This window comes from Silurus meridionalis, chromosome 12 (genome assembly GCF_014805685.1).
Source record: "Silurus meridionalis isolate SWU-2019-XX chromosome 12, ASM1480568v1, whole genome shotgun sequence".
Taxonomy (NCBI): Eukaryota; Metazoa; Chordata; class Actinopteri; order Siluriformes; family Siluridae; genus Silurus; species Silurus meridionalis.
Window position 1 is genome coordinate 13,425,395 of NC_060895.1, and position 18,622 is coordinate 13,444,016.

At 37.3% G+C, this 18,622-nt stretch overlaps 1 protein-coding gene across 5 annotated transcripts; it reads right to left on the reverse strand.

Moving 5' to 3' along the window:
* Positions 1-412: 412 nt before the first annotated feature.
* On the reverse strand, positions 413-16,816 carry si:ch211-137a8.2 (uncharacterized protein LOC777613 homolog). 5 transcript variants are annotated; one of them, XM_046863648.1, is made up of 13 exons: positions 16,606-16,816; positions 10,133-10,377; positions 9,853-10,003; positions 9,318-9,500; positions 8,826-8,948; positions 8,121-8,315; positions 5,239-5,458; positions 4,874-4,977; positions 4,192-4,243; positions 3,705-3,862; positions 2,127-2,312; positions 1,659-1,723; positions 413-1,084 (listed from the first exon to the last, which is right to left on the reverse strand). In XM_046863648.1, exons 2-13 carry the CDS (start codon positions 10,273-10,275, stop codon positions 814-816), a joined length of 1,851 nt encoding a protein of 616 aa, XP_046719604.1. In that variant the 5' UTR covers positions 10,276-10,377; positions 16,606-16,816; the 3' UTR covers positions 413-813. The 5 variants fall into 5 exon arrangements, with proteins under 5 accessions (XP_046719604.1, XP_046719605.1, XP_046719601.1 ...); XM_046863649.1 differs by having other exon boundaries at positions 4,234-4,243; positions 8,826-8,963; XM_046863645.1 differs by having other exon boundaries at positions 8,826-8,963.
* Positions 16,817-18,622: the final 1,806 nt, after the last annotated feature.

Below are 18,622 nucleotides of genomic sequence, written 5' to 3' on the forward strand. Positions count from 1 at the left end.
TATTAAGTTTTTGAATTCCTTGAGGAATTCCTGTTCTTGAGTCTAAAGTGGCCTCATATAATCTCATAATAAATATAACAAAGAATACAGATTATATTATGTTGCTGGGAAAGACTATAAACCTTTATCCAATGCATCATGGAATTCTGTAAAAAACAGCCAGGCAGTTTCTGTTTTGAGGAAGGATCTAAATAATGAAATACCTTTCCACAGACAAGAACAGCATGCAATTGATTTAGATAAAAAACAACAAAAAAAACATTGAATATATTTCTTAATTGTCGAGTCATCTGAAATAGAGTTTAGGATTGCAACAGTTTTATAGATCCCATGATAGAAAAGTCTGATAAAGTGGCTAAAATGGGTTTGCTTCCAAAAACCTTCCCAAAGATTACAGACGTTCTGGAGACAGTTCATAGCACAAACTACAGTTTTAATATACTTTATTTATTTTGCTTCTAAAAATATTAATAAATAATTTCTAGATTATTATGATTAAATAGTAGTGCGGTATACAATTATTTAATTCCCATATTAAGACAGTGAATGCTTATAATTCCAAAAATGTTATCCTGTACTGAACCAAACCTGTATAACTAATGATAAAACATTGGCTATTGCAAGGGACATACATCAAAATTTAATTGAATGAAATGCTCCCAACAAAATCTTTGTGTCTACAAAAATACAAAACAAAAAGTGCCTAATAAAACCTAGACTAATGTGTGAAATCTTTCACCCAACCACAGTGCAATTGCTTGAGTCCTTTCTTCATGTAAAGTATCACATCTCCAAGCTTCAGTCTCTGGTGCTCTACTGTAAGAACACTTCAAATGTGGCAGGGTGTAAAGGTACCCTGTGTGTCTCTGTAGTTCTCAGGTTGGAGGTGGTCCGTTGACATAGCACAAGGCTAGTTGGAAGGAATGAGGCACAGAGTTGGAGTGGTAGCATTGCTTGTCTGCTGAGGTGGACCATATGACCAGGAACCACGAATAAAGCTAGCAGAAAGCAGAGCAGAGCCGGGGACTTCAGAAGCTCCAAAAGCTTTAGGAGACTGTGTGACCAGAGTTGTTCATGGTTGCCACTATACAGAGGAAAAAGCAACAGAAAAATGACAAACACAATAATATTATTGTTGTAATATATATATATTTTTTTTTCTACTACAAAATGAAAAACGTTTCAGTTTATACTTGTTTCTCACCTTAAGAGGAGACTATTTCTAATATACGTCTACTTAGACATTCAATAACAAGGAAAGGAATCTAAATAATCAGGTTTGTTAATAATGTGAACTTAATATTAGAAGAAAATCATAACTTCACTTATTCTTGTAGCACTTTCTGTGCTGAGCAAAGGCCAACTTAAAAGGTACCCCCTTTTTATGATTTGAAAAGAAATGTATTTGTAAGAAGTTATAAACATAAAAACCTGAATAGAAATTTGTTGTTTAAAAACTAATACATTGACTAGAGAATCGAAGCCAATCGCTTCTGTTTTGAAATGTGACTATACATGTGCACACTTCTGTACCCAGCATATAACAGTACACTAGGCATATACATGCTTAATTAAAAAATTGAATGGACACACACACTATTAAAACAAAACAATATGCTGATCTTCAGTGCAAAAGATCTGGCTGTTAAACTGCTCACCAGTTTATCTTAGTGCAGCTGCTGTCCTTTAGTGAATCATGGGAGTTCAGGCTCCTCTTCATACGCTAGTGGAAGTGAAAGACAAGATCATAATGACAAGATAGCAACTGGTAAAAATGAGAGACAAGATTGCAAAGTAACCCCACAGGGGCTCAGCTGTTTATGAGCAATTTGCAATCAGACAACATTATGAGTGCAATTATATAGAGTGTGTTTAGAGGTGCAAAATACATAAAAATCAACTGCCTCAACCAAAAGCAGTCAAATCTGTTACACCCTTCTAACTCTATATTTCATTAAAAAATTTAGGTATTAAGTAATCAGTGGTGACTTACAGTTATATTACACTCCAGAAGAATGAGGTCACCAGGTGCAGAAAAAGAGGGGATAAACAACCTGTGTAATGGGTGTGGTCTGATGTTTGTGGATATGAAAGCGAGAGAGAGAGAGAGAGAAATTCATCTACACCTGTGTGCTTGAGTAATGCTTGGCAGAGTGAGACTGAAGGTCACATGACTTGGTGGAACACATGTTATTCGTGTGCGATGAGCAGGAGCGTCTCTTGAGAAGCACATTTTCCAGATAGTCAGCTACCCTCACCTCCTCCCCCTTGTGCTCCTGTGTGGATGCTGATGTATAAAAGCTTGAACACTGCTGTGAAGATGGACACAAAGAACAAAACGCTCACAGTCACGGAGCTCCCAGAGACAGCAGGACAACACAAAGCTCATTGTATGCGACCTCGTTGCACTAAAATTAACCAAAAAAAACAAACATAACCAGCCTCAATAAACTAATAAAGGATTATCTGGTTTTTCTTATGGGTTTTTTTTAATTGCTTCATATTCTCCCTTTCTTTCTCCCTCATCCAACCCCCCCCTGTACAAACATACCTGACACTCCTTACTTACTAGTGTTTAGGCCCACTGCTGTGTGTTGTTTTATGTTTGTGCCCACAATTACAGCAGCCTTTAAAAAGCCAGTTAGTGCCCCAGCTCTCTTTTCCAGCCATGTACTGCTGCCAATTAACTGCCAGCACTGAAAAATTAGGAGAGCTGCATTGAAATTAAATTGGCTTCTCACTTGCTGTGGTTCTTCCAAGGCTTCAGCAAGCAATCACCCTTTGCATCAGCACAACACATTCTTGTTCCTAAACTCCCCCTTGTTCCAGCAAATGTAATAAAAAAAAGTAGTTTCTTTCAGGGTGCTTAATAAGGAGATTAGAAAAAAACTCAAATTCCTTCTTAATAATTATCATAGTGCCATTAAAACATTTCTTCTACATCATATAGATCATGAAAAATTAAGTTGTTCACAGGCAAATGAGTGATGAGTCATACATAAACACGCATTAAAAACGAAGCAAAAAGATTGTAATAAAGCAAAGATTATTGCTTAAATTATATGGCTGAATTTTTAATATAATGCGATTTAAGGAGAAATCTTCATTTGCATTTACTGCTTGACTGCAGTTTGTGCAGCAATGTGAATCAATGCACACCAGTGAGACTATCTGTGGGGACAATTCTAAAATGATGAAGCCAATGCAAGGGTCTCTGAAAAGTGTGAAATCGTTTTACAAGCAAGTGCCCAAAAACAATTACTTTAAAGAACCTTTCAAATGGTCTTTAATAATCATTACATAAGACATGTCTTGTCACAACTCTAGGTGTAGGCCAAGTTCAGGTTTTAAGCATTACATTTATATTTAAAATAAACAGTAAACTGCAAATAAATGAAATAAAACAAATGAAACTGGAAACTGCTAAATAATAGTGCAGCTCTGGTATAGTGGCACCAATTTAATCTTTTCGTTGTTGCATCCATGTACAATGTGTATAGAGTTAGGGGGATAGAAGGGGGTGGGGGAGATAATTCAATCAGGTAATACCTTTCACAGAATACATACATACTATAGGCTATAACTATTTCTGTATAATAACTAAAATATTTTAGTGATTACCAAGCTTATATTATAGCATATTCTTGTGAAAAGTAAGAAAAAAAAAAAAATGATCAGGCTGCCGGAGAGTCTGTGGATGATACCTGTGGTGCATGCTCTGTCTGGACAGCTCTAGAACACAGCCGAGGTGTCTGGACCAGCCAGGCGCTGACACGGTCAGATTTAAAGGCGACAGGCTCAGGGGAATGTGAGTCTGGGGTGGAAGTCTTCCAAAACGAAGCATGCAAGGGACTCTCAGTGTCTGTTAAGACAAACAGAATGGTACATAATGGGGAAAAGATTTGTTGCCCTAGGATTCATTCTTGAAATAGCTAAGCCTTAGACATATATCCTTTTCAGGATCTAAAGCCCAAAATGTTATATTGTATCATAAAATGTGCATTGTATGATTTGGATGCAATACAACGGTCTTATGCAGCATCATCTTAAATGAGAACTATAATGAACCACTTTAGTCAAGTCTATTTTTAGGTTAAGCCACAATGAGAGCAGCACAGTAAAGACAGCTGATCATGTCTTAAGATGTGATAAAGAATTACCAGTGGGGCCAATCTGAGGATACTACCTTACCTGGCACAAGGGTCTGTGGTGGAGCTATACAATCAAAGTTACCTTCAGTGACCTGGGAAGAAAACAAGATGTGTTTCTGGCATAGATATGCATTTACTATGTAAGATAAGAACATGCATTTTAATTTAAATAAAATCATAAAGCTATAAATACAAATTCTGCAGTTATTGAACAGACAGAATGAGATTTGTAGATTTAACTGATGCTTAATAAAAAATAAAAAAAACTCCTGAAGGTTAATGAAATCATATTTATACTCAATGTTTTGGTTAGTAAACTTCTGCTACGCTTCATTAAACACTATTCACATTCAAATGACTGAAAATGTAGAGGAAAACATGCAAGGAGATGCTGAGGTCAGGAATCTGATTCCTACACATTTCGAGAAAGAACACATGCTGGGCACACAAGAAATGCATGGAAACAAATAAACCCGTGCCCACAGATAAAACATTTCCTCTTTAGCAGAAAGTATAAAGCATGCATTGATTTGATTTAATTGTGTTTATTGCCGACCCAAAAAATATTATATTATATGTATATTATATAAAAAGATATACTGTACATTATTAGTATGATTACCATTAGATTGTATAATATTGATTAACTGTGGCTGGGCTGTACACAGTAAAAGTAAAAGCTGGTCATGTCAAACAATGATCATCAAGTGAAGGAGGCTTACCGTGTGTTGTGCACATTTCGCAGACGGACATGACTCTGCAGATCTCAAGTAAGCTCTTCTCCTCCAAGGATCCTTAGTAAGAAGCTGCTCTGGGTTGTTAACCCCTAAGAATGAAAAATAATCTTTAATGTCCCTAATGCCTTCAATAAAGATATGCCACATGATTTATAAAATTAGAAACAATAAATCCTATGGGGGATTATATTACGCAATGGGTCTACAAAAGATAGAAATAGATTATTCAAGAGATTACAGGACAGCACAAAAAAAAAAAAAAAAAAAAAAAAAATCTGACAGACAGCAATCTGAACTCTAATTTTAGATCCATTTTTTAGGTAAAGTGATTTTTAAACCTCAATATCCACCTGCATCAGCACTGAGGTAGAAAGAATCCATATCATGAGAAATAGAGCCTCCAATATCCACTGATGGGTCCCACTCCAGAACCAGCTGTTCTGGGCAAACCTGAGAGGGGTTACCCTGAACTGGTGGTGCAAGACTGTGGTCTTTAACACTTTCCTCCTCAAGCAATGTCTCAGAAGGACAGCCGGAATCTGGACACAGAACCAAGTCCTCCTCAAACACCTATAAAAGAAAAGACACTCAACACCCACATTTCCTGATGTTCCACATATTAGACATCCACATGCCTAATATTGTGTTGGTTACCTATTTGCTGCCAAAAACTGTCCTAACCTATTGAACATTCATAGCATTCATTTCTACATCACTTTGAGCAACAGTTGCAAGTCTGTTGAATTGGACCACACAAGCCAGCCTTCACTCCCCATGTGCATTAATGTGCCTTGGCTGCTCATGACTCTGTCACCGGTTCACCACTGTTACTTCATTGAATCACTGGAACACCCCACAAGAGCTACAGTTTTGGAGATGCTCTGACTCAGTCTTCTGGCCATCAAAATTTGGCACTTGTCACACCAGTCACAGAATCAACCTCTTCCATTCAAACCTCTCCACCACCTTGGGAAAGACCAAAGAGCTGTCAAAGGACGTCAGGGACAAGATTGTACACCTGGACAAGGCTGGAAAAAGCTACAAGACCATCAGTCGCATCAGTCGCGAGGCCAGTTGATGCCAAAGAGCTCAATTTTGGTTTCATCTGACCACATCACATTTTCCTAGCCTTCTCTAGATTATTCAGGTGTTAACTGACGAACATCAGATGGGCCTGTTTATGTGCATAGCAGAAGGACCTTGGTGCATTACCAATGGTTTTCTTGGTGATTGTGGTCCTGGCTCACTTGAGATCATTAAACAAGTTCCTCCCATGTAATTATGGGCTGATCCCTTATCTTATTCAGAATCATCATTACTCCATGAGGTGAGATTTTGCATGGAGCTCCAGAGCGAGGGTGATTGACTTCAATTATATTTCTCTCATTCTCAAATAATCATGCCAACAGTCGTCTCTTTCTCACCAAGCTTCTTGCTGATGGTCTTGTAGCCCATTCCAGCCTTGTGCAGGTCTACATCCCTGATGTCCTTTAACAGCTCTTTGGTATTTCCCATGGTGGTGGAGAGTTTTAAATGAATGAGGTTGATTCTGTGACTGGTGTCTTTTATACACATAACAAGTTGATATTAGTAGTACCATCTTAAAGGGACAGGACAAATTTGGGTCTGTGGGAGTCAGAATTCTTGCTGGTTGGCACTGGATTAAGTACTTGTTTCCCTCGATCAAATAAAAATGATTTTATAACATTTATTTAATGTTTTTTAAATGGATTATTTTATATTATGTCTCTCTCTGTTAAAATAAACCTACCATAAAAATTGTAGACTGTACATTTCTGTAAGGGGGTAAACTCACAATCAGCAGAGGAGCCAATAATTATTCCCCCCACTGTAACATATCAACTTTAAGGTAACAGGTGCCATGATCAAGACATAAACAGTGGTATTTACTCAGCAGTCAAAAAGTTATAACAATGTTATGCCTGGTTGGTGTATATATAAAAAAACATATGTTTTAACTGGCAAGAAGTTATTTAACCTAAACTGATACAGCGAGTACCTTCTAATTTCAATAAACAGCTATGGAAAAAGGGTCTCTCAGAAAGTTTAAATTATTGGACTGCATCAAGCCAAGAAAACAAATAAGGTGATTAAAGCTGAATCTACTACATTTGGGTTAAGAACTGTCCTCTACATTACAAAAACCTGGAAGGATAGTGGTGAACTATCATCATCATCAATAAATAAAAAAAAGAAAATCTTGAATGATCATGATCAGAAAACAAAAAGAAAACAACAAAAAACCTAGGGTTAAGGTTAGAACTAGAATTGAACTCACAGCCATGTTTCATATTAAAAGCATTTCCCCATCCACAATGTGAAGATAACTCAAGGGAGTAAGACTAAATAGCTCATCTTTAGCCTTTAAGCTATTGAACAATATTGTAAATATTATAATAATATTTATGAACTTTATTTTAACAAATATTTTAAGGAATATTACCCTTTTAAGCTCTTTAGAGATCAAAAGCGGAACAAAGTGCCCACATTACAAATTTAGATAGAACACTGAGGATAAATAATTGAACTATTTAAGACAGATTACTTATTATTAGGCAGAAGTTCTCACGCAAATACTGGAAAGCTCTGGGAAACACACACTGACAATTCATTACAGGATGTCCAGTGTATGACACCATAACCTTTACATGCCTGCTGTAAAGTGAACATCAGTGCAGTACATTTTTAGCACGATGTGCTTTAGCCCACGAAGACAATGGCCTACACAGAAAACTTATTCACATAGACAGTACACGCATTGTACAAGGCATGCTTAGCTACAAGGCAGCAATTTAAACTATTCAGGGGGTGCATTCATGAATTTTTACCCCTTTTGTGCAAGAACATGCAACAGAAAGAATCTTTATCATTACATAATTGTGGTGTATTGCCAATTTGTGAGAAATTACATGACAACATGATTGAGCACAATTACAAAATTGGAAACCCGAACAATACAATTTTCCCAGAATCTGAAGATTTTTATATGGTTAAAGTATATATTAAAACAGAGACAATATAATTAGTTGTAATATATTACATAGAGCTGCATAACAAAACATCTTTTAGTGTTGTATAGACCCTAAAATCATTGCATTAATACATCAAAGTTCAACCGCTCAGGAAAAAAGCAATCATATTTGACACACAAGCCAAATAATTTTCTGAATGTGTGCATTTGTATTTTTGTGTGTATTGTGCTAATGATTACCAGTCTCATGCTAAGAAGCCGTGTGTGAAGATGACCTAGGCCCTGGAAGACACGAGCACAGTACAGGAGAAGCTCCTGTAGTTGGCTCTCTATGACCTGGGCATCAGCTGGCTCACTTCTCTGGATCAACTCTTCCCCTTGCTGGAGCAGTGCATTTAGTCGTCCCGCACTTTCAGCCACTGCCTCCTGGAAACCCTAACAAACAACAAGAGACACATAGTAAAAAGAAAATTCCTATAGCAGTGTGGATCTATCAGACTCAATACCACTTATTTATAAAACTTCAACTGCTCTTGTCCTCAATTTCAGGTATGCTGCATTTGTACAATTAAATATGCATTTGACTGCTGTGTGCAAGTTAGAGCATGGCAATTTTACCTGGAAACAAATAACATGTTCCTTAACTGTTATTTAGATAAGTAATATTTACATAGGCAACATGAGAATTTATAGCAAGTACAGTCATACTCCTCTTCAAAACTGTAGCCTTTGTCTTTATTTTGTTGTCTTTCACATGTGCATAAATTAGATTTTCTTATATAAATTACATTTGTGTGTTGTATGCATATTGCATGAAATAAGAAACCCACTGATTGAAGAGAGCATCCACTCAGCTGAAGTTCAAATGTCCTCAGTGCACTTAAATGTGTTGTTTCTATGTATCTTTGAGAGATAAAGGCCATTTGGTGAAAAATTCATGAGTACCTGAAGTTGTCGCATTTTGGCACAAGTGTTCATTTCAGAAAAATGCTCCACCTCAGTCAACTTCAAATCCATATCAGCCAGCCAGATGGCCATTTCCTCTTGCTGCCTCTCAAAGTCCTCCCTCTGGACCACAAAGTGCTTTAGAAAACAGAGGTGAAAAATCAGTACTGCAGGACTCTGATTGTCCACATACTATTTAATGCAGTATAATCAAAATATTACACCTGAGAGGAAAAAGAGTGCTCATTCTACAGACGTGTGAATCTGACAAGGTTAGACACAGACTAGGCTAACAGTATTTAGACTATTGCTAAAATGTAAAAAAATTAATAAAATTTTTTAAAAGGGCCGTAAAGGACAGGCATAATAGAAACTGATGATATTAAGAATAAGAATAAAATAGGATAACGTTTTTAATTAGTTGTCTTATTTAATCAGGCTTTCAAAGGTACATAAATAACTTTATATCCCTCTTCATGCAGCCCCATGTACCCTCAACCGACGACACACTGTGTCCAAAGTGCTTTTTAGCTGGTCCCAGCGCTGACCACACTCTTTAGTCATATCTATCAGTCTGGTTTTCATAGATCCCTTAAACAGTCCCAACAGGATGCGACTTGTCTGGTTCAGGCTGTCAAGCTGGGCCAAGCACAGCCTAGCCTCAGTGCGTAAACTCTGGGGACAGAATTGCAACTGTTATGAATAAAAACACAATGTAAATAAAAAAAAAACCCTATATACAATATATGGATTTGGGGAGAATTATGTAGGAGGGTATATATGTCTATTTAACACTGCTCAAATTATAAATGCACCATAATTAAAATTTTTGGGAATAATAGTTTTAATGCAAATGATCCTAGATTTTAGGCTCTTACACAGTAGTATTAAGCACTGTTTAACATGAGTTAGGATAGCCGCCTTCATCATGCAGACTATGCAACATTTTTTTCCGGGTTCTTCTCACCCGGAAAAATAACACTTTTTATTGTCTTTGGTTAGGAATTTAATGTTGTGGCCATTTTACCTCAAATTTCTGCAGTTCCTCTTTTGCTGTGTTGTATAGCACATGACTGGAGTTTGGGGAGGCAGCTAACTTCTCTGCCAGTCGCAACCAATCATCCAAACAAGAGTAGTCTTTCATAAACTTGTGCCAGAGCCTCCACCTCCTCTCCAATCTGATACACAGGTAAAAAGATTAATGACACCATTAAACCATTTGAGGAAATACAAACACAGATCATAACCTAAGCATGATTAATGGTCAATGCACAGCATACTTATTTCTCTAGACACAAGTTACGTACTGAACACAGCCTTCGAGGGAGAATCTGTCATCTTGGCTTAAGTCTGTTAGTGACAATGAGTTCTGTAGATTGTCGTGGTCTGGGTGGTCATCAACCAACTCTAATGCTTCAGTGTACCAACCAAATGCCTTTTGAGTACTCATGCTGTCAATTTGCTCGGCTTCTCATCGTTCCCCTTTATTAGTGTCTGTGAGCAAATCTGAGTGTCTTTAAGCACTGTTTTCCTTGGCATCACCCAGCATCATCTGTTGGCAAGAAAACAGCAGGATGAGAGGTCAATAAAAGAAAAACAATCAAAATTAACTAATTTCTGTGCTTAATTTTTTTTCTGTACTCCCTGTTTCATTTATCTGGGTCAGTTAAAATAAAAGAGTGCATTTAGAAGTGCACGTTTTAGGCGCATACACATCCCAAAGTTTTGCAACCCCTTTAGATAAGGTTATCTTAATTGTCAAATGTCAAGCTAATTAATGACTCCGACACTCTCATCACACAGGAAGTTCCTGTAGGGTTATTTATTAGTATCATTATTCATTAACTGTATCTTTAGTCAGTCTGTACAATCAAACTCTTTCTATGTTTAATTCTATGAAATTTGGATGAATGTTCTCTGCAGGCATAAAGGTATGGATCTGTCCTTGCAAGATTAGACAACATCCACACACGTAGTCAGAGAATAAAAACAAAAGAATGATGCAAGCAAGTTTGGCCTTCCAGATTTGGGTCTTTAGGTCTAAGCTTCTTAGAAGAAATTAGAGTTATATTAAGACCCCTAACACGATCTAAAACTATCCTACTAAACTATATTTAACTGTAGATTTGGTTACTAGACTATTCTGGTCTAGAGATATTAAAAGGAAGCTGGGAGAAGATCCCTAAATCAAGCTTTCCAGCATTTTTACCCTGGTAATTTCAGTCTTGCATCTTATACTAGGCTAAAAATCAATTTCTTATGTTAAATTTATGATAAAAACTTAGAGATATCTTTAGCCCCTTAGATGACCTCGGCCAAATAAGGGCAAATGTTAGGCCAGCAAGGGCTACACTGAATTAAGGCCAATGTGTTAATGACTTATTAACCTCCTTCCTCTTCTCTCTTTCCCTTGCTAAGGGGCTGAAGTTAACAGAAAAATCTAAATGTGATTAGTAAAATAGTTAGTTACATCAAAACATTAATTTAGTTGAAGCTGGTTTGAATTTGTAACCTTCTACCCATAAAATCATTGTCTGAGAAGATACCAATTTAATCTTTGCATAAATGACCATTGTGCAAAAACTCATACATTGAAATAGATAAATGATCCTTGACTTTGGAATACAACTTCAACCATCAATGCCAATGAATCAGCCTTATACACATTACCCAATGAGTTATGAGGATGCCACTTCAGCCCTGGAAGGGAAAGGAATCAAATCGATTGTCCATGCTTTCATACCTCCAAAATGTGCCAGACAGAGCAAGATGGGCCACATAGGGCCATAGCCTCTGTCAATCAAAAGTGCTGCACTCAAGTATCTATGGCTAAAGTCACAGCCTATTTTTCAGCACACAGGATAATTTAGAGTGTCTTAGACCATGCACAAGGTTAATCCTCTCTCTTAGTCACACCCCATGCAGAAATAATAGGACAGACTATTTCTGGGTTTGTAAACAGACTTGTCTTCAATCATAACTTGGTATCTGAAAGTCTTCAGCTTCCATCAGTCTTCAACAAAGGTTAACATAAAGCCATCATTTATCAGTAATCTTGTTTTTTCCCCCAGTTGCTTGCACCACAGGTATACTCAGGCTTCTGGCTCTGTTGAAATTTCTTTAATTTCTCAGGGTTTAAAAGTACAGCTATGCAGCAAGCATTCCACAGTGGAACCCATTAAGCTATTGAAGCGAGTCTTGAGGTGCTGGACTTGAAAATCGAAATCTGTGGTTTCGTTTTACACAACCTGTGCAGAGTCTTATTCCAGCCAGAGGAAAAATTGAGTGCTAATATGAACAGTGTATACATGTCACTCCTAATCTCACCAGCAGGTAAGACAGATGTTGAACTCAAGGTTTTTTTTTAAAGTACAGATTCTAGCAACATTTTCAGTATTGGAAATAATTGTACTTGTCCAATATCCAGGACAAGGTGTTTCATGTTCTCATATGTACTACTACAATTTGGGTGTGTAATACAAAATGACACACCTATACCTCAGTCAACCAATTCAGTGGCACAGATGGTCTTTCCTGGAAAACATCCTGCACATGCTTTGACAACTGTTTTCTTGGGCCAGTTCCGACATAAATTAAACTAATAATAAAGGCAAACATTAGACCAATGTAGAGTAGAAAGTAGTCAAACATTACAAATACCTTATCTCTTATTTAGACAATATCCAGAGCTTGACTTTGCTTAGGCAAAGCAGGTGCATCTGGGTACTTTTCCATAACACAGCCTGCATTTGAATGAGCCTGAGATGAATAAACACTCACACTGCTGGGGATCTAGCCTTGGACAAAAGGTGAGGCAGCAATGACTCAACTCCAGTCTGTGAGACAAATAAAAACTAATGACAAGCTCAGTGCATCAATAAAGTTAAAATCACTCCATGCTTCTTATCTTGGTTTTATTTTTTGGCACCAAGCTAACTTTGCAGAGGACTCTTCACTGGTGCAGAACACATGCATATATATATATATATATATATATATATATATATATATATATATATATATATATATATATACACACAGTCATTGAGAATGTCTAACAGGGAATATCACTATTGCTTCTCAATGGCATATAAAAATGACCTAATTACTCTGACTTTGAAACAACCTCCTAACACATGAGCTTAATGTGAGCGCTCAAAAGACAAAATGCATTAGTCGCCGTTTTATTTTTAGCAAGGACTGTTAAAATAAAATAAAAGCCAGGGCTGACTGATTGAGCTGTATAATTGATTGTGTTCATACTTTAATAAACACATTCTTTGCCTGAGAAACCAAGAGCATCACAAGATCCAGCTGTTTGATCTATGCTTCGGTTTTTATTTTAGTGACCAGTATGTGCCATAGAGTCATTAGCATTTTTAGATTTTAGAATGCCAGACCAACAGATAGCCAGATAGAGAACGGATTTCCTCTACTTCAGAGTCCAGTGGCAAAGTGCTTTACTCCTCTCCAGCTGGCTTAATACACTTGGCATTGGTATTGTAATCTTAGGTTTGAGTGCAGCCCAAAAAAAAAAAAAAAACAAAAAAAAAACAAAAACAACAATGAATGAAGCTGCAGATGAACAGTTTGTATGCTGATGTTGCTTCCAGTGTCAGTTGAACTCTCAAAAATTTGTGATACAACAGAGTAGAGGCAATTTTTACATGCTACTGTACATGCTTCAGCATGTGGCAATCCCAGGGCCAAGGTGGCATAGTATGACTGCCTCATATAAATCTCCTCAGTTTTAATCATTTTACTACGACTCTTTATCTATTGGAATTGCATGTCTATGTGGTGTACCTTAAACTCTTTAATCCAATCATTAGAATGGGTATCCACATACTTTTGGCAGGGACACATTGAATGATTACTACATATAAGTTGGTACCCAGTGGTAAATTTTAAGCCATGTATACTTGGTAGAGGAATTTTACCGCAAGGTTTACAGATGTACAATTTGTGAGATTATAGAGTAACACCTACTACTGTCTGTGACACTACAAAGAAATGCAGAGGCTGAAAAAGGGAACTCATCTTCATTTCTGGGGACGTACTTTAAGAGATCTTGGAGTTCAGAACCCATGGCTCACTATTCCTCCACATGTATCCAACTCCCTCCTTACCCATACCTCTGTCCTCTCTTCTCATCCTCTCAGAGACTGCACTCATTGTCTCTTCACTGTCACAAGCCCAAATAGGGAACAAACAGGCCTTTCTCAGTGTCCGGACTGGGAGAGGAGGTTAGTGCCAGGACACCTGATCTCCCCTCCCCCTGATTCCCATGGAGACCAAGCTATGCAGGAGAAGATACATTGGGGAGAGCAACAAGTGGAGCAAACTCATTTTCAATGCTCCTGCCTCATGGGACCTACTTAAAATACATCATTGTCCCTTTACAGAAAATGTAGGTCCTACACTGTTAACACAGACCCTATATACACTTCTTGATCCAAATGTACTGCTCGAGTCTGAAGCATATGCTTGAATTCGTACTTACAGTATTGAATATCAGCACATAGTATAATACAATATACTGGATTTAGCTAGAAGAATTATTTAGTTACCTGATATGCGCATTGAACACTAACCAGACATAAAACTCGAAGTCCAGCCAAACCTGTAAATCCAGATATTATGAGGTGCCATAACGGCAAAAACAAAAGGTTTTATATTTCGTTTTTAAACACGGACATTTACAAGCATCCCCCATTTGCAGGAAATTAAACATTTTTATATCTGTATAAAAAAATATTTAACACATTCAGATTTCAGTTTAGACTAGCTGAATAAAATCTAGTCTAATGATTTATCAGGTCATTTTTATATGACCTTTCATATTATAGACTTAGAAATCTCTTTTTTTCTCTTATTTCCAAATCATTTGATTTTTGCTTATTTTAAACCATGCCTTCTATTGACAACAAGCTGATTGCAGGTGTAGAGAAAGAAAAACTAAGCCTCATTCACCTGATGGCTAAGGATTCACTCAAGGACAGACAGCATGTTTCTCTGTGCAGAGTGTGTCTGTCTGTGACGTAGCACCATCATACCCTGAAGCAAGGGCATTCTCTCTGGAGAGAGAAAGAGCAAGTGAGAAAGGGAGGGAGACGCAAAAAAAAAAAAAAAGAGATAAAGAGAGACAGGCAGAATGGCACAGAGAGAGAGCGAGCGAGAGAGAGAGAGAGAGAGAGAGAGAGAGAGAGAGAGAGAGAGAGAGAAATAAACTGATTAAGAGAAATGGAGAGAAACAGAGAGAAACACACTAAAATGCTTAATCGCACTGCCTGAAGTCTGAGATGAATGAACATACTATTCATCGCTTAATCCTGACAAGGGAGATGTGTCTTGAATCACCATAGCGTTACGTTGGTGAAATCTGAGAGCGGGTTATCTTTTGCCCAGGAAGCCTGGGAGTTTCATACAGCACGCATGAAACTAAACAATAATCACAATGAAGTGGGTACTCTTTAAGCCTCTGTTGAACGTCAATAGAAGCAAAGAGCATGAACATGAAATTGAAAGTCCAGTTAATTCTGGTATAGAACAACATTCATGAAGAGGGTTGGACGAGGGGTCTCTCTGAAAGAGCAGATCAGTTTATGGAATCTTGGATTAATTCCAAAATGACATACCACTGAATTCTATTATTCATATGGTAATTATTACCATGTTTTCATATTTTATTCAACAACTTCATGTTAAGTACATACTTTAGCTTAAGGTAAAGCTAATATCTACCAAAGCCTAATAAGCACTCTGTACTCTATTCACCATATTTTAATTAGAAGCATGAACTGAAGCAATTGTAAATATTTAATTAATCCAATTACAGAAGCGGAAATTGGATGGAATCGACCATGACATATCATTGCTTCCTAGAGACTGTAGAAAAGCACAGTTGATGGATTTAGGAAAAAAAAAAACAGGTAAATGGCTCTATCCTCTTGAGCCTGCATGAGCCATAAACTATAGAGGGCACAACAAAAAATGAACTTTGGAACTGCAAGAGTATTCAGGCTTTAAATTGAAATTGTGGTTTAAGAGCAAATACACCCATTGAAAGGACGGATAGTCTGTAGCCTCCTGACATTCTGCGTACTTTTGGAGTATTTCGTTGGAAAAAGATCCTACAAATGGTCCACGCATTTTGTGTCATAAAGCTCAGCTTGATTTTGAGCTTAGTTCAGCTACGTCTATAAAATGACTATTAAATGCTGATATGTTTGTTTCTTATGTTTTATGCTGATGAAGATAGCACAGAAGAGGCAGAAAATGAATGCTCTGTATTGAAATACACAGAAGCCACCATTTATGTAAAGGGCCCCATTTCAATGGGTTGAACGAAATTAAGTTTTTAATAAAGATACACCTGGAAACGTCAGTAAATTCTAAGGGAAACAGTGCTCTGATCACACAAAAGGGGATTCAGCATCATATTTTACAAGTTGTGAAACATGCACAGCCTAACAGACACCCAGCAGGAAATTAGGATGCATTAAGGATGCCATGGCTACATTGCGCACCCATATATGCTGAAAATACATCACATAAGAACTTCATGTGAAATGGAGACGTTATGAATGTAAAAAGAAAACCGCAGTTCGGCAACTTTTTTCGACGACTGAGCATGTTCGTATCGTCAATAAATATTTAAGCACACAAGCGGATTTTGTAGATCAACGTGGATCTAAAGTGTGGCTCAATATTTTGATTATATTCCATATTTCCTATATCATCGGTAGGAATAATAATCAAGAGTAAACACTGCACTTACGTTTAGATGCTCCCGACTTCCTGAAGAAGCTAATTAACTTCCTTAGGACTTGATATCGACCATAACTTCTATCCTCAAAGCTAAATGAGACTTTATAGATCTTAGTCTTTACACTCGAACTTTTCGTAAGAAAACACACTCAAACAACACCTTCTAAGCACAGGTAAGGCAGCAAACTTATGGGAGTTACAGGTAAATCGAAATATCACCTGACACAGGTAGGGTGTAACCACGCCCACAGGTCACGTGATTTGCTTGTTATTTCAGCGCTCTGGTGTTTTTTTTAACGCTTCATGGTGTTAAATACATTTGCCCGCTATTGCCTTTATCATTCTAAATTTTACACACGTAATTTAAGTTTAATTTAAACTCTATTGTTTATAATAGTGCCATGGTGTAGTTCAGAGACGCTGCACATCCCCATGCTTTCCCAGTTCTCTATCATTGACGTTTCATTCTCTGGTAGAAGATAGAAATGAGTGACACAGGAGGCCTATCTGTTTGTACACAGATTTATTTGCATTAAGAAAACACCCTGATCCCTATATGCAATGCAAATTGCAAATAAGAGCATAAAGTATGAAAAGTATCCCAGAATATCATGACACTTGGAAAAACCAATAATTTACAGATTATCTATTGGGATTAGAAGGGATACGTGTTTGTGGATGGACACAGATATTCTGCATCTTAATAAATAAAAACTGATGTTTCTGTGCTTATATTTTTCGTTAATGTTAATTATTCAAGAACTGTATGAGGTTGGCAGGTTTTTCTACTGGTGATCTAAATATATTAATAGGCAACCCAAGCTTTGTTTTGCTGATTAGAGAGGAACAAAGGCGAAACCCTCAGGGGCATCCCCTGTTCGGTGACAAGCACTGGCCTCAAACATGGCAAGACAGAGTGACACCGTTTAGTTCCTTTGATCAGAACTGAAGAGAAAAGTGTGCCAATACAGCAACATCTCTAAGATCTGCCAGACATTCTTCACTCCTGCACCACACCACTTACACAGATAGTCTCTATTAATCTTCCTCCTTACACAGCCAGTAAGAATGGGTAGAGTTTCCCTCTGTGAGTCACTGCACCCGTCTGTAAGGATTACTCACTCTGCTCATATTAACAAAACTGTAACTGCATCACTGTAATTATGCAATGGACTGGATTTATCTGTTGTACCCCCACTTTACTTATGAATGCAACACAAGCTCCACTGGCAAATCCTGGAGTGGGACCAAAGGGATACTTGCCCCAGGTAAAATCTGATTGGCCACTGAAGCACCTCTGTCCTATCACTCATTGCTGATAAAAATCCCAGTACTTTATTAGCTGAATCATTGTATTTAAAATTTATTGCACAAACCAGTTTCTACCACCAACAGCTGCTGCTCACACAATACGTTTTAATTATCATCATCTGCTTAAACTTGAGTGGCAAGTACCTATTCAACACTAACTTATGTCTCAAAGGACATAAGTCACTAAAGAAGATGGGAAAGGATAAAAAAGACATTCTACGTTGTCTGTCCAGAAAGAAGTCAACCCACCATGTCAGTGGGAGTCAATGTAAGAACTGCGAGAGAGTGCAGGTGCAGCTCCCAGTCCTTTTCACAGAAATAGCTACATTAGCACAGCAAGATAAAGAGCAGGTGAAAACCCCTGTATATTTTGAATGTGACCATCAATTTACAATTTGAATGACTGAAGGGTGCGATAAACCGAAAATAGTTCTTGTCATTACTTTTTGTCCCCAACCCTAATGCCCCGTTGACACTGTTATGCAGTGCAGTGCAGTTAATATCTACCAGAACTTTCAATATAGATTTTCACCCATTAATAAAATAAAAAAAAACGTGTTATAACTATTCTTGTTAGAAGTTTTTGTATTTTGTCTGCAGATTCAGATGAAGACAGCCAAAGTGTAAGTCAAGGATATCATAAACTACTATCTTCAGAGTAGTAGTTGGTAGTATATGTATATAATAGTAATGGTGTCTGAGTCACTAAGCAGCTC